We start from the raw sequence: 24,930 nt of genomic DNA, 5'->3' as shown, positions 1-24,930 counted from the left end.
GACATAAAGAGGACCTTAAACCTAGGTTATGGGCTCAAAAATGGTATGTCCACATGCACTCTCTTATGACAAAAATACAAAGCTGAAAAGGAATGAACAGCAGCTGAAATAATATGTTCATTTTTCACATGGTCTGGTCCTTCCCCTGCCCACCCCTCTGAGTTTTTAAGAAGGTCTCTCCTTCAGTCTTTAGAGAGTAGCTGGAAGTGGGGAGGCAGAAAAAGGTCCTTCTTTCCTTCCACTCTGCAGTTTTAATCCGAAATATTAGATTCTGCGAGCAGAGCTCGGAAACTGCTCGTGTCTATGACATTCCCTGTTGCAAAATGTGCCTAGCACCATGCGAGTTTCAGACAATGGAGGTGGTGGATGATTGTGTCTACCTAAGAAACCAACAACCTCTTCGTTGATGCTGACCTGGACAAGTGTACTGGCGAGGCAGTTCCGGCAACGGCTCACCTCTCCAAAAGAGTACAGTGGTACCTCTGGTTAAGAACTTAATTCGTTCTGGAGGTCTGTTCTTAACCTGAAACTGTTCTTACCCTGAGGTACCACTTTAGCTAATGGGGCCTACCGCTGCCGCCATGCCGCTGCCGCACAATTTCTGTTCTCATCCTGAAGCAAAGTTCTTAACCCAAGGTACTATTTCTGGGTTAGCGGAGTCTGTAACCTGAAGCGTCTGTAACCTGAAGTGTCTGTAACCCGAGGGACCACCGTATGGGTGAATGGGATGCTAACCAATACCAAGATGAAGGTCTATCAGGATTGTGTGTTGAGCAAGCTGCTTTGTGAAGTGAATTGTGGACAATTACAACCATCAGAAACAACCCCTCAATGCCTTCCACAAGCTCTGTGTCAGGAAGATTTTGGGAAATACAAGGCAGGACAGTGTCAAACAAAGATGTGCTTTCCTAACCTCAAATTCCCAGCATGTTCCCACTCCATTCTCAGCAAGCTCTATGCTGGGTTCATCATGTCCACGGTCAAAACCTGCTGATAGCCCTCCATTTAAGGTCAGTTTTGGGGGTATTAGAATCCCAGGTGCTGCAAGTGGCCCTGCAGAGCTCCCTCAAAACCAGGGAGGCTTATCACAGAGAGAGATGCATGGAATTTCCAAAGAGAGATTACAATCCAAAAGGGAGCCTTACTGAGAGAGGCCACTATCCCACAATTCTCCTCCATGACTTCCTTATGCAGAGCTCTCTGGTCAGGATCCAGCAACGCCCATTCCTCATCTGTGAAACGAACAGTGACATCTTCAAAGCACACTGGACCCTAAGAGAGAAAGGGAAAGATCCTCTTTAGACAGCACTAAGGTTGTCTGCTACACATTGCTCTGTTTCTTTCTGCTTATTAAATGGTGTTTTGTTTCAATGGGATCGTCCTGCTGCAGATTTTAATTTGGGTGCTCTTTTTAATGTCTTAGTGGAATTCTTTTCTTGTGTGATTTAGTGATGGACATTAATCTTAGTGTAAATGGGTAGAACTCTACATTGTGTTCTTAAAATCCTTCTGTCTGTGCCAAATGGAAGGATCCCCTCTCTGCTCCCCATGTGATGTTCTTGGGGGGGGGGAGACCCTTCTGATGCCCTAAAGACAACTTCAAGAAGTGCATGGGGGGAGGAGAAGGGGGGGAAAGCCCCATTGTGCAACTGATGTAACTGGATAGGTGAATCCTGGGAACTGTTTTTTAGGCTTTTTGAACTGCTTAGAAGTCTATTTTAGCATTCAATGATAACTCTAGAAATAAAACTACAATGACTTATGAATGATCTTATTGACCTTCAGAAGGTGAGTTAAGGCAAGGTGGCTGTTCCTTATTCTCAGCACATTAAGCTTCTCAAATGGCATTCTCAGCCTCTTGGCTTCTGTCCAAGCTGCCCTTGACAAAGACGCCTTCAGAGAAGCTTGGACAGAAACCAAGAGGAGGAGAGAGATTTTTGGGGGGCTAGAGGCACCCTGGCTGCCCCACCCCTCAGCCCCCTTCCCCACAGGGCTCCCTCCCTCTACCTGAGCTGCTTCCACAGCCGTTGCTTCTCCTTCACCACCAGGAATAGATGGAAGAGGAGGTCTTGCTGGCATCATCTGGTCACCTGCAAGAGACAGAGGTAAGTGGGAAGCCAGGAGTGCAGCTGCTCTCCAAAAAGTCTCACCTTCTGAGTGCATCTGGACATTTGGACCCATTTCATAATTTAGTTGGGTTAAAAAATACAACTCCCTCCTTGGTGCTCTTGGCCCCAAGTGTCTTCCCCCACCCCCCAAAAAAGATGACAAGAACCCATCGATTTGTTTTGATATCCACAGAAAGGGACCAAACGGAGAACGGACTCCTTCCTTACCCAGCAGCCTCTCTCTTGAGAGTCCTTTTGGTCTCAGAGGAATCTGGGCCCATTTCTGCAAACAGATCCTGTCTCTGAAATAGCAACAAATATTCAAAACAGAGAATATGAAGAAGGGTTAGAAAAGGAATGACAGAGGCAAAAACTGAAGGGCAATCTGATAGCATTGAATGGCTGCTTTCCAAAAAAGGATGGTATATTAACAGAGAATTTTCAGATATTGTCACTCACGTTCGGAGCCCCTTTGGAGTATCTAGATGAAAGTCTCTCTCACCTGCTGCTCTGCCTGCTTTCTCTCCTCCGCCTGACTCAGTAGGAAACCTTCGGCCAGGGCCACCGCCTGGGAACTGCTCTCCGCTCCACATTCCCTCACCCAGCTCTCCATCTCCAGTGGAAGGACAGCCAGGAACTGCTCCAAGATCACCAGGTCCAGCATCTCAGCTTTCGTGTGCCTTTCTGGCTTCAGCCATTGATGGTAAAGGTGGTAGAGTCGGCTGCAAACCTCTCGAGGTCCTTTGGCCTCCTGGAAGCAGAACTGCCTCAATTGCTGGCTCTGCACCTCTGAGCGGAGAGTGTCCTCCTCACCCAGGATCTTCTGCACAGTTTTTCCCCAGAATCCCCCACTGCTCCCAGTTCTGATGGCATGGCCTCTTCCTGCTTCAGGGCCAGCTGAGTTTTTCTCATCCATCTGTGCTATCAGGAAGCCTCCAAGAGAGAGAATCCCTTGATCTTCTGCCAAGCTCTGTCTGTCTGAATTAGAGATCCTTGCAAATTCTACAAAGCAAATACATCGCTCTGTTACAAAACTGACATATTGCCTGGAAGAGAAAAATATTCCGTGAGGAAGTATGTATGAGTCTTGGAAGAGCCAGCTCTGGACTGCACCACAACCCAGACTCTTGAGGTTTCTTTAGAAAGGAGAAGGAAAACGTATTTTTCGCTCCATAAAATGCACCAGAGCATAAGGCGCACCTAGTTTTTAGAAGGGGATGCAAGAAAAAAAATATTTTTAAAGGGAGCTCTGAGTAGAGCCTGTATGCATCCCAGGCTCTGCTCAGCGCTCCCTTTCACGAGCCGTGTGGAGCGTGTGTGTGGCGCTTGCAGGCTTTTCCCCAGGAGGGAGAAGCCCCCAAGAGCCGCACACATTCTTCACGCGGCTAGTGAAAGGGAGTGTGGCTCTTGGGGGCTTTTCCGGGAGGTGGGGGAAGGGACTGAGGGGCTGCCCTCTGTCCCTTCCCCCACCTCCCACAAAAGCCAGCAAGAGCCACACGCTCTTTAAAGGGTGCACGGCTCCTGCGGGCTTTTCTACGAGGAGGGAGAAGAGACTGACTGGCCACGTCAGTCCCTCCTCCCTCCTCGGGGAAAAGCCTGCAAGAGCCGGGCGGAGCGTATGTGCGGCTCTTGGGGGTGTTTTCTGCCTGCCTCCCGCCTGCATTCCCTCCATAAGACGCACACACATTTCCCCTTTTTAGGAGGGAAAAAGTGTGTCTTATGGAGAGAAAAATACGGTAAGTCTCCAGCCCTCCTAGAGGGAAAGTGACCATGCAAAATGTGCAGGGAACTGCTGGTCTTTCTGAGAGATGAATCAGCCTGGTTGCTGCTGCCTTTCAGAGTTTTCAGTCAAGGAATGAAGTCAGAACTGTGATTGACAAGTGACTCATTTGTACTGAGTGTTATCTGAGCATTGGGTTATAGTGGAGGTCCTAACTTAGGGTTCCTCAAGAGTTGTCTCCTGCCCAGCCCCATTCAGAGCACATTTATTCCCTTATCTGGCTAACTCCTGAGGGCCAAATGACATGTGGGTGGGGTCAAAGGACAGAACTCAAAAGCAAATGAAGTGGGACTCGCCTTTCTATGCGTGTAATGTGTTTTCAACTGTTCTTATTGCTGTTTTTTAAATTTTGTAATCTGCTCTTGGAAATTCGGGTGATGGGCAGGGAACTAACAATAATGATGATGATGTTACATTGCTTAACATGCCCCCTCCCCAGTCATGAATACTTGAGGGCTCTCCTGGGTCCATCATGGTCGCTTGAGGCCCATGTCCAGCTCAGGCTACTTCCCCACCCCACAGACCTTTTGGGACAGAGAAGACTTGGCCCTGGTCCTCCCTGCTCTGCACCAGATGGGATGGTTGCAACGCTCTCAGTGTGGAACTGCCCTTGAAGGCGACTTGGGAACTGGTCCAAAACACAGCAGCCAGATGATTGGCTGGGCTGCCTCTCTTTATGAATGGCATTTCTCTCCCACCTCCTTGTCCAAGGAGATCAAGGTGGCATCCATGGGTCTACCCCTCCCCACTGAGTCCCCCCACAACAAACAAGTTGGATTCCTGTTTTAAAACAGTTGCACTGGTTGTTTCCTTTCCAGCAGGACCTCTCCTGCTCTAAATGCCTTGGCTTGTGAGACCTCCAGTGGTGCTTTCATAGAACTATAGAAGGGGATGGCACCCCAAGGATCATCTAGCTCAACCCCAGACAATCTCAGAGGCCACGCTTGCATCTGGAGGAACTGAGCACTGGAGGAGAAAATGAGCACTGCAGGATCAGGCCATAGAGCTGCCTCCTATGAGGGAGACAGGGCAGAGGAGCCCCCCCTCGCCCTCTCCTCCTCCACGGATTGGTCTCCTCCTCTTTTAACGCCACCTTGATTGGTGGCCTCTCTGGCTCTTGTGGGAGGCAGTTCCACAGGTTTTACTCTGCCCTGCAAGACGAAGCGCTTTCTCTTCTCTGCTCCCCTTCTTTCCTTCTTTCCTGCCTTCCTTCCTTCCTTGCACAGGTGAGGTTTTAGGGACCAGGGTATATTTCATGTCCGAATGTTTCCATCCGCGGCCAACCTCTGTCATAAAAGGGGACTGATCCATACATCTGAATGGGGTTTCTCTGCATGCATTTCCCCGCTCCTGGACCCAAGGGGCCAGCAGCGCATCCATGCAAAGGAAGAGCAGAGCTGCCGCCCTCCTGCGACCCTCCGCGCCCTGACTTGCCCCCCTCTCGCCATGCAGCGCTGGGACCCCCGCTCTCCCCATGGGCCCTATCCTGGGAGAGAGGAGACTCACCGGATCCCATCAGGTGCCCCCAGGCAGCCTCTGCAGAGCCGAACCAAGGGGACCCCCACACGCCCGACTTCTTGCAGGAAAGGGGGGGATTGGGCTTTCGCTCTGGAGGACCCTGCCCCCCCTCTTACTTTCCTCTCTAGGAATCTAGTTCATTTCCGTTTAACCCTTGGCAAGCCGAGCGCACCCAACTCACGCCTCTCCCTCTCTCGAGAGCCGGAGAATCGCGCACCAATGGCATCCCGAGAAGGCGGAGGAGGAGAGGTTTATGGATCACTTCCGGCAAGGGATACCTTCAGTTTTGGACAGCAGCTGAACGGCCCCCTAACAGCTGGCCCCTGAACACGGGTCCTAAGAAATCTTCACTGGCTCCCGGTCCGTTTCCGAGCACCATTCAAAGTGTTGGTGCTGACCTTGAAAGCCCCAAATGGTCTCAGCCCGAGGAAAACATTTCCGCAAAAAGATCAAAACATGTAGCCGCAGGTGATACAATAGGAGCCTTTCTGCAAATGGCCTTTGCAACACAATTCACAGGATGGTAACAAAGTATACACATTTGCCTCTTTACAACGTAGCCCCGTTTCCTCAACGAACCCACCCGTTTCTTGATGAAATAGAACTTCTGCCAGGAAAACCTGAGCTGATATAGTAAGGAGAGCAAAACAGCAGCCCTGTCTGACCCCAGTCACGTGGCAGGAGAATCTTCCTGAGCCCCCCCCCTCCGTGAGATGGGGATGCTGAAATAGGCAACCGATGGACAGACTTGTCATGTTGCCAAAACAGGAACTCGGAGTCTGATCTGATTTCCGTGTACAACTCTTTTTGTTACGCAAGCGGGGATGTTTTTGGGGTGCTCTCTCTGTGACGGGGGGGGGCTACTATCTGAGGGTGTCCAAATTGCAACGCGCTTTATTTCTGGGCTGCGTCACTCCTCGCATGGGGGGGGCTCTGCCTGCAAACATACCAACAGCTGCCTTGCTTTCTTCCTGGCCTCCTTGTGCCTCCTCTGACGGATACACAAGGGAGGAATTTTACCTGGGTGTCTGGTGTGTCTCTCTCTGTGTGTGCAAAAGCCCAAGCCCCATTTTTCCCGTAATACAGGAGTCACAGAGCCCCACCCGCTGCTCAATGTGCAACAATACCGTCCTAAAACATGGGGTGGATCTAAGCTCATGGCCTGGGGTGGGGGAAGGAAGGATTTTGCAATGTAAAGATTGTAGGGGGGACCCCGCTTTGCAGCTGGATGGCCCGGATCAGCCCCCCCCGCGCTCTCCTAGTAAGGGGGGAGGGGGGAAACAATTCTTCCCCTCCCTTCCCGGCACAACCTGCTTTCACGCCGCCCCCACAACCCTCAATCCCCCCCCAGTATGTCACACCTCTTCCTCCTCCTCCAGTCCGGCTTCTGTTTCCGGAATGAGCGGAGAGAGCCCCCCTCCCAACCTGCCTGCTTCTCCCGGAAGCGGAGCTTCCACTCCGGATTGCTGCTCTGCGCCGTAGCTCGGGGGGGGGGAGGGCTTTCGGAAAAGGGAGAAGAGGCGGCAGGTAAATCCCCTACCCACCCACGTGGATGTAGCAGGAAAGGAAAGGAGAATCGGGAGCGAGAACAAAGAGGTAAAGGGGTCGCGGAGGAGAGAGGAGAAAAGGATCCAGAGACCCCTCCAGCTCCCCCAAGCGCCTTCCGTGGGGTCTGGATCCCTGCGCGCGTGCTGCGAAGGGGGCTTTCCTTGGCCCCTTGGGTGCCTTGGCAGCGGCGGACATGGGGAATCTACGCAGGGGGTCCCCACGAGGACCCCCATTGCCCGTTTCCCCCGCGCAGGCATTCCTGGGGTCCTGTGGGCTCCGCACGGATAAAGCCAGGCCATGAAAGGGTTAACGGGCGTGAGGGACGCCTGGATAGAGACCCCCGTCCCTAATCTGCTCGTCTTGGGGTGGACCCTCAGGATGGAAAGATGGGGGATGAGGGCTGAGCCGCGCCAAGGGGGGCCTCTGGGTTCAGGGGAGACTCTAGGACAGAGGGAGGGAGTCGAGGAAGTGGGGAGGGGGAGCATCCCTGGGGCAGGGAAGGGCAGCACTGGTGGGGGGGAGAGAGGAAGACCAGTCTTTGGGGACACTTCTCCATGGTGGCGCCTGCGGGGATTCTCTGGAGGGGCCGCCTTGGCTTCTCCCTCCCACCCAGGAATCGGCCACCCCTTCAAGGCGACCAGAGAGGGATCCCTGGAAAGTGGGGGGTCCAGTCCCCCCACCCCTCCTTCCTGTAACCTCCATCCTCTTCCCACCTCATAAGCCCCCATAAGCCCCTGCCCTGTCCAGGAAGAGAGGAGGGGAGAGGCCTTCTCAGAAGCAGCTCTTCGGTTCCGCAATCCCACCCAGGAAGCAGCCAGAAACCTTTTCCTCTCTCTCAGGCTTCCATCTTTAAGTTTCTCTTCCACTGCCTGGTTCCAGTACAAAGAAAAGACAGTAAAACATCAGACATTAAAAACCTCCCGATAGAGGGTTGCCTTCAGCTGTCTTCTAAATGTCAGAATGTTGCCCATTTCCTCGCCCTCTGCCTGCTTCCCTGTAACTTCGCATCTCGCAGGGGGGGGGGGAATCAGCAGAAGACCTTCGAAGGACCACCTCCCTGTCCAGATTGAGCGATTTTGGGGGAGATGCTCCTTCAGGTCTACAGGGCCGAGGCTGTTGAGGGCTTTAGGTTGCAGATCTTGCTGCTCCATAACGATCTCATTCAGCAAATAAATTTATTACTGAAGGCAAAGAAGCATAACAGGATCCAAAAAATAGCAAAAACTTTACTTATGTAAAACCCTAACTCAGCATACCAAAACAGCACTCAAGTATGAATCACACAAGCAGAGTAGAGAAATAGCAGACTAGGAAGTGGGACCAGGTGCCTTTTGGCCTTGTAATTTATATTCTATTAAATGTCAGAGTAACCTTGGGACTGGATAACAAGCCTGGCTCACTCCAGTTTAAACCAGCTTCATCTGGTTCCCCAAAACAAGAAAGGTTCTTCATAACCTCATCGCAACTTATCCCACCACCTGCTCTCAGCAGAAAGGAAACTGCCAAGTTTCAGGAAGCCTGCATTAGATCAATATTTTTCTATGCCTGGAAAATGCAACCATGACAATTTAAAGATCAGCACTAACAATTTGAATTGTGCTTGGAAATGTGCTGGGAGCCAGGAAAGATCCTTTAGAAGCGGTGATATGTGGTCTCGGTGGCTGCTCCCATTCAGTTGCAGTTTTGGGTAACCTTCTAAGGTAGCCCCATGTAGACCACATAGCAGTAGTCCAAGCCGGAAACAACCAGAGCATGCACCACTCTGGCGAGACAGTGTGCGGGGAAGGAGGGTCTCAGCCTGTGTTCCAGATGGAGCTGCTAGACAGCTGCCCTGGACACAGAATTGAGCTGCGCCTCCATGGTCAGCTGTGAGTCCAAAATGACCACTAGGCTGTGCAACTGGTCCTTTAGGGCCATAGTTACCCCATTCAGGACCAGGGGGTCCCCCACACCTGCCCACCCCTTGTTCCCCAGGGACAGTACTTCTGTCTTGTCAGGATTCAACCTCAATCTGTTAGCCGCCACCCATCCTCAAACCACCTCCAGGCACCAACACAGGGCATTCACCACCTTCACTGGTTCCAATTTAAATGAGAAGAAGAGCTGGGTATCACCCACATACTGGTGAACACCCAGCCCAAACCCCTGATGATCTCTCCCACCAGCTTCATATAGATATTAAAAAGCATGGGGGAGAGGACGGAGCCCTGAGGCACCCCACAAGTGAGAGCCCAGGGGTCTGAACACCCATGCCCCAACATCAATTTCTGGACATGGCCCAGGAGGAAGGAGCGGAACCACTGCATAACCATTTCCCCAGCTCTCCTCGAGGGTCCAGAAGGACACCATGGCCAAAGGTCTCCAAAGCCACTGAGAGATCTAGCAGAACCAGGAAATAGCTTTCCCCTCAGACTCTAGCGCATCCGAGATTATCAACGAGCACAATCAGGGCAGTTTCTGTTGCATGATGAGGCCTAAATCCCAATTGGAAGGATAATGGTGGCAGAAGCTTTCCTGGTCCTGCACCCCCAAAAGCTCCAGGCACAAGACTTTCATTAGCTTTGAAGGGGCCATCGGATACTTAGTGGCCTTTTCTTCAAAAGACAAATATTCTGAATACTTTTTAATTGATGTATGATGTAAATAGTGCTTCTGTTTTACATATTCCACATTGGAGAGATTCTGATACACAGATCTGAGTTCATCGCTCCCCCTGAAACTGATGTGTTAGCAGCACTACAAGCCTGGGCAGTGTGTTTGGGGGCCCTGGGCTGCCTAGACAACAAGACACCCTTCTCAGCCTTGCTTATATGGTCCCAAGGAAAGCAGAGCAGTACGTTAGGCACCAGCTTGGCTGCAAGAGTGGCTGGAAGGAGGTGTGCAGGACACCATATCCTTTTCTTCTTCTGAAGATAACTCACGAGGCAGCAAAGTATTACGACCAGAGTTTTCCTTCTCGATGGGCTTCCTTCCCTGGTTGACGAGCCCCATCTGCCCTTCACTTTCCTCTGCAGCAGGGGCAGAATCTGCTTTCTTGACTGTGGGATTCACTGTTGTTCTCATCCTCTCCATCCACCAGGGCCTGCCTTCACCTGCAGCAGAATTCCCTAATAAACCAAGGATTTGAGACCCATCAGCTATCCTCACCTGGTTTAGCCGGCCGATTGAAGCCGTTCCTGGGATTGTGGCCTCTGTTGCATGCTGACAGCTTCTGGAAGCCACAGGTGAGAGCTGACTGCAGGGTGGGGACCAATGGTGGATAAATTACCCCATAAGGTGCATGACATTTCCCCCACCAAAGGAACTACCGCTCCCCTAACACCCCATGACATCGTATGATTATGATATTTAAGACAGAACAGGAACAAATTCATGTCCCCAGAAATAACACAACCTCAGTCCATTAGTGAATCAATACTACATTTTCAAGGTACTACATATTCCACTAAGTACAGTTTATAATTTGGCCTTGAATATCCTGCTTTTCTGTGTCATTTTAGGATAGTCCTGCGTCAGAAGATGGGCACGAGATCAGACAGGACATCATTCTTTAAAAAATCAAGCTGCTTTATGAACATTTGTTGAGGATTTTGATAGTTGCTCATGAATTATTATCATTTGAGGACATTGCAACTTCACTTCCTAAAAAATGGGAACATGGGTAGGAGTTGAGGGAATGAAGGAGACATTGAAATAGGAGAAGGTGCTAATGGAACTTGATTTGTTCTCTTTCCCTTAGTTCTCTTCCTTGAAACCAAAACAGGATTCCCTTTCCTCCCACTCTGAAGAAGGAGATGGAGAAGGCAGTCAGAACTCCAGGGGATGGGTCACCTCCCCCCCATTAGGAATAGAAATTAAAATGTGTGAAATGTGGACTATGTTCATTGAATGAGCACACATAGTTCACATCAACGACCTCCAACAGGGGAGAAACCATTTAAAGGTATGGAGTGTGGGAAACGTTTCACTGATAGTGGAAACCTTAGAACACATCAACGGACTCACACAGGGGAGAAACCATTTAAATGCCTGGAGTGCGGAAAGACCTTTACTGGTAATGGAAACCTTAGAAGACATCAACGGACTCACACAGGGGAGAAACCATATAAATGCCTGGAGTGCGGAATGTGCTTCAGTGAGAATGGAGACCTTAAATTACACCAGCGGATTCACACAGGGGAGAAACCATATAAATGTATAGAGTGCGGAATGAGCTTCAGTCAGAATGGAAGCCTTAGAAGACATCAACGGACTCACACAGGGGAGAAACCATATAAATGTATAGAGTGCGGAATGAGCTTTAGTGAGAATGGAAGCCTTAGAAGACATCAACGGACTCACACAGGGGAGAAACCATTTAAATGCCTGGAGTGCGGAAAGACCTTTACTGGTAATGGAAACCTTAGAACACATCAACGGACTCACACAGGGGAGAAACCATTTAAATGCCTGGAGTGCGGAAAGTGCTTCAGTCGTAATGGAGACCTTAAATTACACCAGTGGATTCACACAGGGGTGAAACCATATAAATGTATAGAGTGCGGAATGAGCTTCGGTGATAATGGAAGCCTTAGAACACATCAACGGACTCACACAGGGGAGAAACCATATAAATGTATAGAGTGCGGAATGAGCTTTAGTGCTAATGGAAGCCTTAGAAGACATCAATGGACTCACACAGGGGAGAAACCATATAAATGTATAGAGTGTGGAAAGAGCTTTAGTGATAATGGAAGCCTTAGAAGACATCAACGGACTCACACAGGGGAGAAACCATATAAATGTATAGAGTGTGGAAAGAGCTTTAGTGATAATAGAAACCTTAGAGGACATCAACGGACTCACACAGGGGAGAAACCATTTAAATGCCTGGAGTGTGGAAAGTGCTTCAGTAGTAATGGATACTTTAAATTACACCAGCGGACTCACACAGGGGAGAAACCATATAAATGTATAGAGTGCGGAATGAGCTTTAGTGATAATGGAAGCCTTAGAACACATCAACGGACTCACACAGGGGAGAAACCATATAAATGTATAGAGTGCGGAATGAGCTTTAGTGATAATGGAAGCCTTAGAAGACATCAACGGACTCACACAGGGGAGAAACCATATAAATGTATAGAGTGCGGAATGAGCTTTAGTGATAATGGAAGCCTTAGAACACATCAACGGACTCACACAGGGGAGAAACCATATAAATGTATAGAGTGCGGAATGAGCTTTAGTGATAATGGAAGCCTTAGAAGACATCAACGGACTCACACAGGGGAGAAACCATATAAATGTATAGAGTGTGGAAAGAGCTTTAGTGTTAATGGAAGCCTTAGAAGACATCAACGGACTCACACAGGGGAGAAACCATATAAATGTATAGAGTGCGGAATGAGCTTTAGTGATAATGGAAACCTTAGAACACATCAACGGACTCACACAGGGGAGAAGCCATTTAAATGCATGGAGTGTGAAAAGAGCTTCAGTCACAGTGGAACCCTTAGAAGACATCAGCAGACACACAGCGGAGAAACCATTTAAATGTATGCACTGTGGAAGGAGCTTCCGTCAGAGTGGAACCCTTGATTTATGTCAACAAACTCACACAAAACACAAACCTTATAAATATCAGGAAAGTAGATAGAGGTTGAGTCCTAGTGGAAATTCTAAATCAACAGACTCACGGACAGGAAGAACATTAGGAATTGAAACCCTTCAAACCATCCACAAACTCAGAGAGGAGAAGCAGTTTAAATGAAAAGATTGCAAAAGTGCTTTATTTACAATGGAGTGTTTAAGGAACATCCAGGGACTCTCACATGGAAGATCCCATTTTGGTGTCTGAAGTGTGGGACATCTTCCTCTCAGAGTCCACTCTTTTCTTCACAGAAATGAACTCGGCAGGAAATCAGTCTTGAACACATTTTGTGTATGTGAAGTTCTGGTATTTATGTGTAAAACTGTATAGTAATGAAATATTGAAGGCAATGTCAAACAATGTGATTATAATCTAAGATGTAAAGTACCTTTCAATAGAGAAGGGGTGAGGGTTTATCTGTCGAATTCAAGCCAGCAGAGCCAGCGAAGTCCAGAGGAAAATTGGCCACCCTCCAGGTGCCCGGCTTGAATCCTTGTTGACCTCCCTGGCTGCATTCTCCAGCAGGATCAAGGCGAGGTCTCTTCGGCGATCCTTTTCAACGTGAAAAGGACACACCACTCCTCCCCCTCCCATAACCGGGGGGGGGGGAATGAGACAGACAGAAATATATTTACATGTCTTTATTCCTGTCTTTCAGCAGTACAGAGAAAACAAGTCTGTACCCTCTCATCACCAGCTGCAGAGAGAGAATAACTCCACCCATGTACTTCCAGTACAGGGTCATGTGCCACTCTGAGCTAACATCCGGTGCTCAGTACACTGTCTCTTGTTCCCACGGTACATTCCAATAACATCAGTTTCCTGTTTACGATTCCAGCCACCTGGAGCTCGCTTCTGCATTGCTCCTTTTTCGCGGATTGCTGGTGGTCAGTGAGGATTAAAGCTGGGCGATATATTGTTCCAAACTGGTTTCTAGACCACATCGTGATAACCTTTCAAAAACAACTGATATGGCAACACACCACAGATCACAGTGTGTGTTTCTGGGATGCCCATTTGCCTGGAAGCAGCCGGCAGAAAGCTTTGCTTTGTGAAGCCCCTGAATATGCCGAGTTGCTGACTTCCCTCCCAGAAGACAGGAAGCGAAAGACACACATCCATTGCCCTGTCTCCTTCCAGCCTCTTTCCTCCCTTGCTCCCTTCTGCCGGTTTGTGTGCCTGACTTAGATATCCTGTGTGCTCTATTTTTTTACGGCTGAAACTGGATTTCGTCTCAGGAGCTAAGTTTTGTGCCTCACTGGGGACCCAGTGAGAACTGTATGCTTTGAAAGCTCAGCAAATTATTACCGAAGAAGTCCTGCTGCTTCTCTGTGTGTTTTTGACCTCAGTGTGGGACTTGCTCTACACGTGGCCCCTACTCTCCTCCTGCCCTGGAGTTGCTTTACTCAAGCATGCAAGACGGGTGCATCTGTGTGCACTCAAAAGCAAATAAAGTAGGACTCGCCTTTCTATGAGAGTACAGTGGTACCTTGCGTTACAGACGCTTCAGGTTACAGACTCTGCTAACCCAGAAATAGTACTTCGTGTTAAGAACTTTGCTTCAGGATGAGAACAGAAATCGTGCTCCGGCGGTGTGGCAGCAGCAGGAGGCCTCATTAGCTAAAGTGGTGCCTCGGGTGGGGTGCTGTCTTGCTTTGGACATGAGGGAGAGCAGAGATGATTCCTTGGTCCTGATGTGTGCTGAATAAACTGCTTGTAAATCTGCTCACATATGCCTCTCCAGCCACTTCTCTTGTGCCTTTACTCTGCTGAGTGTGCATGCCCAGCTTCTGAAGCTCAGCTTGCAGTTTCATGCTGATCCAAGGACTGGAGATCGCCCAGCACAGCTGGGGGGCTGCCATTTGCCCCCAATTCCTTGGCTGCATCCCAACACTAAGCACTGGAGGAGAAAATGAGCCCTGCAGGATCAGGCCAGAGGGCTCCCTCCTAGAGGGGAGACAGAGCAGAGGAGCCACCCATCACCCTGTCCTCCTCCTCCTCCACCACAGATTGGCCTCCTCCTCTTTTAAAGCACCTTTATTTGTGGCCTCTGCCTCTTGTGGGAGGGAGTTCCACAGGTTTTATTCTGCCCTGCTAGAGGAAGTGCTTTCTCTTCTCTGCCTTCCTTCCTTCCTTCCTTCCTTCCTTCCTTCCTTCCTTCCTTCCTTGCACCAGTGAGGTTTTAGGGACCAGGGTATATTTCATGTCTGAATGTTTCCATCTGCGGACAACCTCGACTTCTTGCAGGAAAGGGAGGGATTGGGCTTTCGCTCTGGAGGACCCTGCCCCCCCCCCCGTCTTACTTTCCTCTCTGGGAATCTAGCTCGTTTCCGTTTAACCCTTGGCAAGCCGAGCTCACTCAACTCACGCCTCTCCCTCTCCCAAGAGCAGGAGCATCGCGCACCAATGGCATCCAGAGAAGGCGGAGGACGAGAGGCTTATGGATTACTTCCGGCAACGGATACATTCAGTTTTGGACAGCAGCTGAACAGCTGGCCCCTGAACACGGGTCCTAAGAAATCCTCACTGGCTCTAGATCCGTTTCTGAGCACCATTCAAAGTGTTGGTGCTGACCTTGAAAGCCCTAAATGGTCTCAGCCCGACGAAAACATTTCCGCAAAAAGATCAAAACATGTAGCCGCAGGTGATACAATAGGAGCCTTTCTGCAAATGGCCTTTGCAACTCAACTCACTGGGTGGTAACAAAGTATACACATTTGCCTCTTTTCAACGGATGCTTTCGCTTAGCCCCGTTTCCTCAATGAATCCACCCATTTCAGTAAAACCTGAGCTGAAATAGTAAGGAGAGCAAAACAGTCTGACCCCCGTCAGCCTCCAGACTCCCTCAGTCACGCGGCAGGAGATTCTTCCTGAGCCCCCCCCCCCCTCCGTGAGGTGGGTATGACATCATGGATGATCCAGTGATGATCCATATGATCCATTGATGATCCACATGATCCAAGCAGACTTGTCCAAAGAGCAGATCTCTAGGCCTGAATGAAACGGGTCTGCGATGATGGATTCGGGGGTCAAGAAATCCGCCCTTTCCAATGCTCTCTCAGGCTGGCCGGGAAAAGGCAGGGAGCAGGAATCGTCAGGCATCCCGGTTGACAGACAGACTTGTCATGTTGCCAAAACATGGAGTCTGAGCTGATTTCCATGTACAACTCACTTTGTGGCGCAACCGGGGATGTTTTTGGGGTGCTCTCTCTGTGACGGGGGCGTCGATTATTTGAGGATGTACAAATTGCAACGCGCTTTAGTTCTGGGCTGCTTCACTCCTTGCATGGGGGGGCAGCTCTGCGCGCAAACAGATCAACAGCTGCCTTGCTTTCTTCCTGGCCTCCTTGTGTTACCTCTGACGGAGACACAAGGGAAGAATTGTGTTGGGGGCGGTGTGCAAAAGCCCAAGCCCTATTTTTTCCGTAACACAGGAGTCACAGAGTCCAACCCGCTGCTCAATGTGCACAAATACCAAAAACCTGGAATGGATCTAAGATCATGGCGTGGGTGGGGGGGAGGGAAGGATTTTGCAATGTAAACATTGTAGGGGGGGACCCCACTTTGCAGCGGGATTGCCTGGATCAGCCCCTCCCGCGCTCTCCTAGTAAGAGGGGAGGGGAAAAACAATTCTTTCCCTCGCTTCCCGGCACAACCTGCTTTCACGCCACGCCCAAACCCTCAACCCCCCCCCCCGGTATGTCGCACCTTTTCCTTCTGCTCCTCCTCCCCGCAATCCGGCTTCTGTTTCTGGAATGAGGGGAGAGAGCCCCCCTCTCAAACTGCTTGCTTCGTCCGCAAGTGGAGCTTCTACGCCGGATTGCTGCTCTGCTCCATAGCTCTAGGGGCGCGCGCTTTTGGAAAGGGAAGGAGGGGCGGCAGGACCCCCCCCCCCTCCGTGGATGTTGCAGGAAAGGAAAGGAGAATCGGGAGCGAGGACAAAGAGGTAAAGGGGTCGCGGGGGGAGGGGAGAGAAGGATCCAGAGACCCCTCCAGCTCCCCCAAGCGCCTTCCGTGGGGCCTGGATCCCTGCGCGCGTGCTGCGAAGGGGGCTTTCCTTGGCCCCTTGGCTGCCTTGGCAGGGGCGGACATGCACCGCCCACCCAGGGGATTCCCAGCAAAGAGCCCTCGCCCCGTTTCCCCCACGCAGGCATCCCTGGGGCGCTGTGGGTTCCGCGCGGAGAGAGGTGGGCCATGAAAGGGTTAATGGGAGTAAGGGACGCCTGGATAGAGACCCCCCGTCCCTCCCCTGCTCGTCTTGGGGGGTCCTTCTGGACGGAGAAATGGGGGTCGCAGGGCAAGGGGTGAGCCACGCCAAGGGGCGCGGGGCCTCTGGGTGCAGGGGAGACTCTGGGACAGAGGGAGAGAATCGATGAAGTGGGGAGGGGGAGCATCCCTGGGGCAGGGAAGTGCAGCATTGGGGGAGGGAGAGATAGGAAACCAGTCTTTGGGGAGACTTCTCCATGGTGGCGCCCGCTGGGGATCTCCGGAGGGGCCGCCTTGGCTTCTCCCTCCCACCCAAGAATTGGCCATCCCATCAAGGCGACCAGAGAGGGATCCCTGGAAAGTGGGGGGTCCAGTCCCCCCACCCCTTCCTGCAAGCTCCATCCTCTTCCCACCCCATAAGCCCCTGCCCTGTCCAGACACAGCGATTCTGCCCAGTCCAACCATTGGTCCCCTGGAGAGGAGAGGAAATCCCGAGAGGAAGAGGGGAGGGGAGAGGCCTTCTCAGAAATGGCTCTTGGTTTCCGCAATCCCACCCAGGAAGCAGCCAGAAACCTTTTCCTCTCTCTCAGGCTTCCATCTTTAATGTCTTTTCCGCTGAGGGTGAAGATAATGTACACCTGTCCTCAGAAACAGGGGTGCAGAGTCCATGGAATGGCTCTCAGGGCTGATATAGAAGTTGCACCTCGAAAACATTTCTGTTCCTCTTATTCTTTGAAGGCAGTGTGACTGACAAGCTGAGATACAACCCATCAGCATCTGATGACAGCGACTCCATGAATCTTCCCAGTCAAAGGACCCATTTTCATGATAGACAGTGCCTGTGGCTGGAGGCTCTACACACAGGGTGTGCCTGTGCAGGCCAAAGACTGCCAGTATTAGCACAGGTGAGGTGTGTGACCCCCCCTCCAAATTGACAGACTGTGTGTGAATGAGAGTTTGTGGGTGGGATTATCGTTTATGGTAACTCTGTGATTTTCTCCACCCATAACATTTCGAGAGCTGATATTGCAGTACGAATTCCAAAATAACTACAAAAAAATCACAAGATGATAAGAATGATGGTAGTATTTATATCCTGCCCATCTGGTCGGGTTTCTGCAGCCCCTCTGGGCAGGTTACAGCACATATAAAAGACAGGAAAACATCAAACATTAAAAACCTCCTGATACAGGGCTGCCTTCAGCTGTCTTCCAAATGTCAGGTAGTTGCTCATTTCCTTGACCTCTGCCTGGTTCCCTGTAACTTCGCTTCTCGCAGGGAAGGAACCAGCAGAAGACCCTCAGAAGAGGACCTCAGTGTCCAGACTCAGCCATGGGGGTGGAGACGCTCCTTCAGGTCTACAGGGCCGAGGCTGTTGGGGGCTTTAGGTTGTAGATCTTGCTCCTCCATAATGACCTCCAGAGCAAGTCTGATGGATAATTAGCAGAGTAGGAAAAAACCCTCAGAGGCAGCAAAAATTTTATTCAGCAAATAAATCTATTACTGAATGCAAAGAAGCATAAGAGCATCTAAAACATAGCAAAAACCTAACTTAAATAAAAACCTAACTTGGCATACCAAAACAGCACTCAAGTAAATAAAAAGAATTGCCAATAGCTCCTTAGCGACCAACTAAGATAGTCCTGGGTATAACCTTTGATGTGCATGCAAACTTCTTCAGATACACTGAAACAGAAGTCCCCAGACCCTTATATATAGTGGGAGGGTGGGGTGGGGTTTTTATCAGAAGGGTAGTAGGAGATGGGTATGGTAAAGCTGTTGGCAACTGTTAATTACTGCAATTAGTCCTACAGGAAAAAGCATGGGATAGTATGCAGATAACCAAAAATAGCTTTAGTATGTGTAATGAGACAAGAATCCAATATCTCTATTCAGACCAGGTCTCTCCATAGTTTTCAGTTTAGTAATAAGTTTTAATTCAGCAACTTCTCTTTCAAGTCTATTTCTGAAATTCTTTTTTCATTAATTTCGACTGCGTCAGACAACACGGCTACCTGCCTGAATCTAGCACTCAAGTAAGACGCACACAAGCAGAGTATTGAAATAGCAGAATAGGAAGTGGGTCCAGGCACCTTTCAATACTGTAATTTATAAACAATTCAGTGTCAGAGTAACGTTGGGACGGGATAACAAGCCTGGCTCACTCCAGTTTAACCAGCTTCATCTGGTTCCCAAAATCAAGGAAGGTTCAGCATAATCTCATTACAACTTATTCCACCACCTGCTCTCAGCAGAAAGGAAACTCCCTTATCAGCTAAAATATTCCAGCTAGAGAAAATACCAGCTTTGACTCACACAGAGCAAAACCACCAGAACCTTCTTGAATCAATAGACCAGGAATGATTGATCTCTCTACATTAGATCAATACTTTTCTATGCCTGAAAAATGCAACTATGACACTTTAAAGGTCAGCACCAACAGTGTGAATTGTGCTTGGAAATGCGCTGGGAGCCAGGGAAGATCCTTTAGGACAAGTGATATGTGGTTTCCGCGGCTGCTCTCAGTTACTAGTCCAGCTGCCGCATTCTGGATTAGTTGCAGTTTCTGAGTCACCTTCATAGAATCATAGAATCATAGAGTTGGAAGAGACCAGAAGGGCCATCGAGTCCAACCCCCTGCCAAGCAGGAAACACCATCAGAGCACTCCTGACATATGGTTGTCAAGCCTCTGCTTAAAGACCTCCAAAGAAGGAGACTCCAACACACTCCTTGGCAGCAAATTCCACTGTCCAACAGCTCTTACTGTCAGGAAGTTCTTCCTAATGTTTAGGTGGAATCTTCTTTCTTGTAGTTTGGATCCATTGCTCCGTGTCCACTTCTCTGGAGCAGCAGAAAACAACCTTTCTCTCTCCTCTATGTGACATCCTTTTATATATTTGAACATGGCTATCATATCACCCCTTAACCTCCTCTTCTCCAGGCTAAACATGCCCAGCTCCCTTAGCCGTTCCTCATAAGGCATTGTTTCCAGGCCTTTGACCATTTTGGTTGCCCTCCTCTGCACACGTTCCAGTCCTTCTTGAACTGTGGTGCCCAGAACTGGACACAGTACTCCAGGTGAGGTCTGACCAGAGCAGAATACAGTGGCACTATTACTTCCCTTGATCCAGATGCTATACTCCTATTGATGCAGCCCAGAATTGCATTGGCTTTTTTAGCTGCCGCGTCACACTGTTGGCTCATGTCAAGTTTGTGGTCAACCAAGACTCCTAGATCCTTTTCACATGTACTGCTCTCAAGCCAGGTGCCACCCATCTTGTATTTGTGCCTCTCATTTTTTTTGCCCAAGTGCAATACTTTACATTTCTCCCTGTTAAAATTCATCTTGTTTGTTTTGGCCCAGTTCTCTAATCTGTCAAGGTCGTTTTGAAGTGTGATCCTGTCCTCTGGGGTGTTAGCCACCCCTCCCAGTTTGGTGTCATCTGCAAATTTGATCAGGATGCCCTTGAGTCCATCATCCAAGTCGTTGATAAAGATGTTGAATAAGACCGGGCCCAAGACAGAACCTTCAAAGGTAGCCCCATGTACAACACATGGCAGTAGTCCAAACTGGAGATAACCACAGCATGTGCCACTCTGGTGAGACAGTCCGAGGGCAGGGAGGGTCTCATCTGGCATACCAGATGGAGCTGGCAGACAGCTGCCCTGGACACAGAACTGACCTGTGCCTCCATGGACAGCTGTGAGTCCAAAATGACCCACAGGCTGTGCCCCTGGTCCTTTAGGGCAACAGTTACCCCATTCAGGACCAGGGACAGTACTTCTGTCTTGTCAGGATTCAACCTCAATCTGTTAGCTGCCACCCATCCTCAAACCACCTCCAGGCACCAACACAGGGCATTCACCACCTTCACTGGTTCCGATTTAAATGAGAAGAAGAGCTGGGTATCACCCACATACTGGTGAACACCCAGCCCAAAACCCCTGATGATCTCTCCCAGCAGCTTCATATAGATATTAAAAAGCATGGGGGAGAGGACGCAGCCCTGAGGCACCCCACAAGTGAGAGCCCAGGGGTCTGAACACCCATGCCCCAACACCACTTTCTGGACATGGCCCAGGAGGAAGGAGAGGAACCGCTGCACAGCAGTTCCCCCATCTCCCCTAGAGGGTCCAGAAGGATACCATGGCCAAAGGTCTCCAAAGCCACTGAGAGATCTAGCAGAAACAGGAAACAGCTTCCCCCTCAGACTCTAGACCATTTTGAGATCATCAGTCACGGCAACCAGGGCAGTGTGAGTTCCATGATGAGGCCTGAATCCCAATTGGAAGGTTAATGGTTGCAGAAGCTTTCCTGGTCCTGCACCCCCAAAAGCTCCAGGCACAAGACTTTTATAAGTTTTCAAGGGGCCACCTGATACATGGTGGTCTTTTCTTCAAAAAACAAATATTTTGAATACTTTTACAGTTCCATATGATGTAAGTAGCATTTCTGTTTCCCTTGCTCCACATCGGAGAGACTTTGATACACAGGTCTGAGTTGATTTCTCCACCTGAAACTGCTGTGTTAGCAGCAATGGAAGCCTGGGCAGTGTGTTTGGGGGTCCTGGGCTGCCTAGACAACAAGACCCCCTTCTCAGCAGAGCAGTATGTTAGGCACCAGCTTGGCTGCAGGAGTTGATGGCAGGAGGTGTGCAGGGCACTATCCAACCATCTTAGAGACTCCACTCTGGATTTGTGTAGGTTTTCCTCCATAGCCTTTTCTTCTCCTGAAGATAACTCAAGAGGCAGTGAAGGATTAGGACCAGAGTTTTCCTTCTTGATGGGCTCCCTTCCCCGGTTGATGAGCCCCATCTGCCCTTCACTTTCCTCTGCAGGATGGGCAGAATCTGCCTTCTTGACTGTGGGATTCACTGTTCTTCTCATCCTCTCCTTCCACCAGGTCCTGCCTTCACCGGCAGCAGAATTCCCCAACCCACCAAGGATTTGAGACCCATCAGCTATCCTCACCTGGTTTAGCCGGGCAGTTGAAGCTGTTCCTGGGATTGTGGCCCCTGTTGCATGCTGACAGCTTCTGGAAGCCACAGGTGAGAGCTGAGTGCAGGGTGGGGACCAATGGTGGATAGATTACCCGAGAAGGTGCATGACATTTCCCCCACCAAATGTACCGCCTCTCCTCTAACACTCCAAGACATCCTGTAATTATGATACTTAAGACAAATGAGGAATAAATTCTTGTCTCCAGAGATAACACAACTTCAGACCATCAATGAATCAATACCATATATTCAAGGCTGAAGTTTCCACTAAGAACAGTTATTTCTTTGCCTTTAATATCCAGGTTTTTTAATGCCAGATTAGGATAGTCCTGCGTCAGAAGAGGGGCATGAGATCAGGCAGCACGTCATCATTAAAAAGAATGATTAGGGTGGGTGTTTCCGTCTGGGATTCCCATTTGCCAGCTGCTTTCCTTCCGCTTCTCCTGCTCTCTCCATGCAATGTGAGGCATGTAGACAGAGGTCCATCTCCAAGAACAGGAGCTTCCCTGAGCACCCATTCAGCTGACGCCAAGCACCAAGCCTTGTCACTAGTTCTCTGAGTGACCCAGACCACAGACCAATGGATAAGACATAGACCTGGGTCTCACATAATGGTCCACATGGACCTCCTGAGGCCAATGGAACTGTGCAGGTGATTCATTAAGAGATTGAGGTGGATGGGGGCTTCCGGTTGAGCTGCGATCAGGGAAAGAAGCGCGAGGCAACCCTCAGGGGTGTCTCGAGCAGTGCGGGGGCTTTAGAGGGGCTACGAAGGCTACGTGGACCTCCATACCCTGAGAGGAGTATCTTGGGGGGCAGAGTACCTGGCAGAGACTGGGCGTTCTCTCCTGTTTCATAGGCTTTAAAGCTAAACTGAAGCTTGGGGACGGGATTGAGCTGCAGGCACCGAGGGGAAGCAGCAGACCCCACGCTGTGCAGTCTCAAGCTTCGACTGAAAGCGGCCAGCTTCCAAACAAAGAAAACAAATCTGGACTAAAACTAAAGCAGTTATTATCTGCGGATTTTACAAAAGAAAATTAACAAGATTTGGAGTGCTGAGGGTGAAAAAAGGGAGTCCGTCCCAGCGGTAGGGAGAAAATGGCGTCTGGCGGAAGACTGAGAGAGGACTGAAAGTAAGAAAGCAGCCGCCAAGTGAGGTTCGGAGAAAATCCTTGGTTACTATGTTCCGAGGTAACGATTTGTGGGGAAACAACAGAGAGGCATAGAAGGGGAGGAAAAACTTCTTTGTATCAGGCATAGAAGGGGAGGAAAAACTTCTTTGTATCGTCTTGGTTGAAGCGTCCTGTGCCAGTGGTCGGAGAGTGAGCTTAAAATGCCCACCAGTGAACACCAGTGAACTCTGCTTTTTTCCTGCTGTTTGTAAAGAGGTTGGGCAGAAGTCTGTGTTGGAGTAACAGTCGGTACGTTTGCAGGAGCAAGAATGAAGAGACTTGGGGATTGCTGTGAATTGCTGTGAATATCTCCTGAAGTTCTATCTGAGCCTCTCCTTTGCTTTTTTCGCCCTCTATGTGGGGGAGGAGATAAACGGTACGCTTTATAATGCTTGATTACCGGTCTTGAGTGGGGTATTTATGGATTAAGCTGATAAGGAACCGGAAAAAGAAGATTTTGTATTTGGAGTACAACACGAAGAATAAGTCTTTGACTTTTGTTTTTATCTTTACTTCTTACTCCTGTTTTTCCCCCTCTCCCCCCCTTCTTCTTTCCTGATCTTTTTTCCTCCCTTTCCTTACTCTATCGCCCCTCATGTATCCCCTTCCCCCACCCTTATTTTTCCCCCCTTCTCTCTTTTTATCTGCTCTCCCTCCCTCCTTCACTTTCTGCTCTCTCCGTGTTTTGGAGGTTTCATTCCCTTCTTTACTTTTCGTGCCTTTCTTCCTGACACTCTATGGCAGTCTCCCCGTCTGGTCCTCCAGTCACGTGAAAGGGGAAATTCCATTTGAAGAACAAAGAAACGGAAAGTAACTTTACTTAAGGAAGGATTTTTATTGAATTTACGGGAACTGCTGCCACTGTGTGGGGAAACAGGGGAACTGCAATTGGGAAATTTGAAAAACAGTATACGTTAATTTGCGACCCCTAGGGGTGGAAATTAGAATAACATTAGTAAATAAATATCTGATTAAGCAATTGTGACAGAATGAAGAAAGGAGTGGGAACACCAGGAGAAAGAAGACCATCTAAACAGGAGAATGGGAAGAATGGGAAAGAGATAAAGGACTATGATGCGTTGATGGTTGAAATAAGAAAGGAGTTTAAACAAAATGAACAATATATTGAGAAAAAATTGTTAGAAGTTCAGGATACATTAGATAAGAAACTGGAGGGGGTGGTGGGAGAACTGACAGGTAAAGTAAAGGACTTAACGGTAAGATCTAAAGTGTTGGAAGAGTCAATGAAAAGGGCTCAGAAAGATCTAAAGGAAAGTAAAAAGGAGACAGGATCAGAGGAGAAATAAAGGACATAAGTAAAACACAAGAAGAACTACTGGATAATATGTCAATGCTAGAAATGAGGCAGAAACAGTTGAATTTGAAATTCAGAGGTACTCCTGAGGGGATAAACGAAAATATAAGAGCTACATTAATTAAAGAATTAGCAAACTGGCTGGACATGAGGAAAGAGGAGATAGGCTATACAATAGCAAATGCATTTCGAATAAAGGTAAAATCTGCCAGAGCGAGAGGGAAGAAATTGCTGGGGGATGTACTGGTTATGTTCAACTCTATGGACATGAGGAATGAGATATTGAGATTAAATTATAATAAAAACTTATGCATTGATGGGAAGGCAATTATTGTATTCAAGGAGGTTCCAGCCAGATTTCTTTGACGTAGAGACATCAATAAACAACTAGTGGGTCAGTTTAAAAAAAAGGAATTCAATACAGGTGGGAATTCCCGGAGGGGATCTCATTTTATTATAATGATAATGATAATGATAATGATAATAATAATAATAATAATAATAATAATAATAATAATTTATACCCCGCCCTCCCCAGCCAAGGCCGGGCTCAGAGCGACTTACAAGCAATAATAAAAACAAGTTGAATGATTACAACTTAAAAACAAAATTAAAATACAACATTAAAATATTGAAACATTAAAATATTA

At 49.1% G+C, this 24,930-nt stretch overlaps 3 protein-coding genes, 1 long non-coding RNA gene and 1 pseudogene across 4 annotated transcripts in view; 4 read left to right on the top strand and 1 right to left on the bottom strand.

Moving 5' to 3' along the window:
* Positions 1-24,930, top strand: part of LOC128421753 (zinc finger protein ZFP2-like) — a 461,814-nt pseudogene that overhangs the window by 42,871 nt on the left and 394,013 nt on the right.
* Positions 1-24,930, top strand: part of LOC128421740 (zinc finger protein 665-like) — a 100,771-nt gene that overhangs the window by 54,817 nt on the left and 21,024 nt on the right. The gene's annotated exons all lie outside the window — the stretch shown is intronic.
* LOC128421780 (uncharacterized) lies at positions 65-2,352 on the bottom strand. Its single transcript, XR_008332372.1, has 3 exons — positions 2,337-2,352; positions 2,008-2,090; positions 65-1,272 (listed from the first exon to the last, which is right to left on the bottom strand). It is a non-coding gene; the product is annotated as an uncharacterized LOC128421780 (long non-coding RNA).
* On the top strand, positions 10,682-12,571 carry LOC128421722 (zinc finger protein 160-like). The gene has a single exon (XM_053404859.1). The coding sequence runs from the start codon at positions 10,843-10,845 to the stop codon at positions 12,487-12,489; it is 1,647 nt and encodes a 548-aa protein (XP_053260834.1). The 5' UTR covers positions 10,682-10,842; the 3' UTR covers positions 12,490-12,571.
* The window catches only part of LOC128421746 (zinc finger and SCAN domain-containing protein 2-like), a 48,672-nt gene continuing 41,279 nt past the window's right edge, over positions 17,538-24,930 (top strand). Inside the window, exon 1 of the mRNA XM_053404929.1 lies at positions 17,538-17,697. The gene's annotated coding sequence lies outside the window, so the exon portion shown is untranslated. The remainder of the gene's footprint in view (positions 17,698-24,930) is intronic.

This window comes from Podarcis raffonei, chromosome 10, assembly GCF_027172205.1.
Source record: "Podarcis raffonei isolate rPodRaf1 chromosome 10, rPodRaf1.pri, whole genome shotgun sequence".
Classification (NCBI taxonomy): domain Eukaryota; kingdom Metazoa; phylum Chordata; class Lepidosauria; order Squamata; family Lacertidae; genus Podarcis; species Podarcis raffonei.
The sequence above is the reverse complement of the archived record's forward strand: the minus strand, read 5'-3'. Positions and strand labels throughout refer to the sequence as shown.

Coding starts and splice junctions, on each gene's coding strand:
- LOC128421722 (XM_053404859.1), top strand. CDS start 10,843: ATGAGCACACATAGTTCACATCAACGACCTCCAACAGGGGAGAAACCA.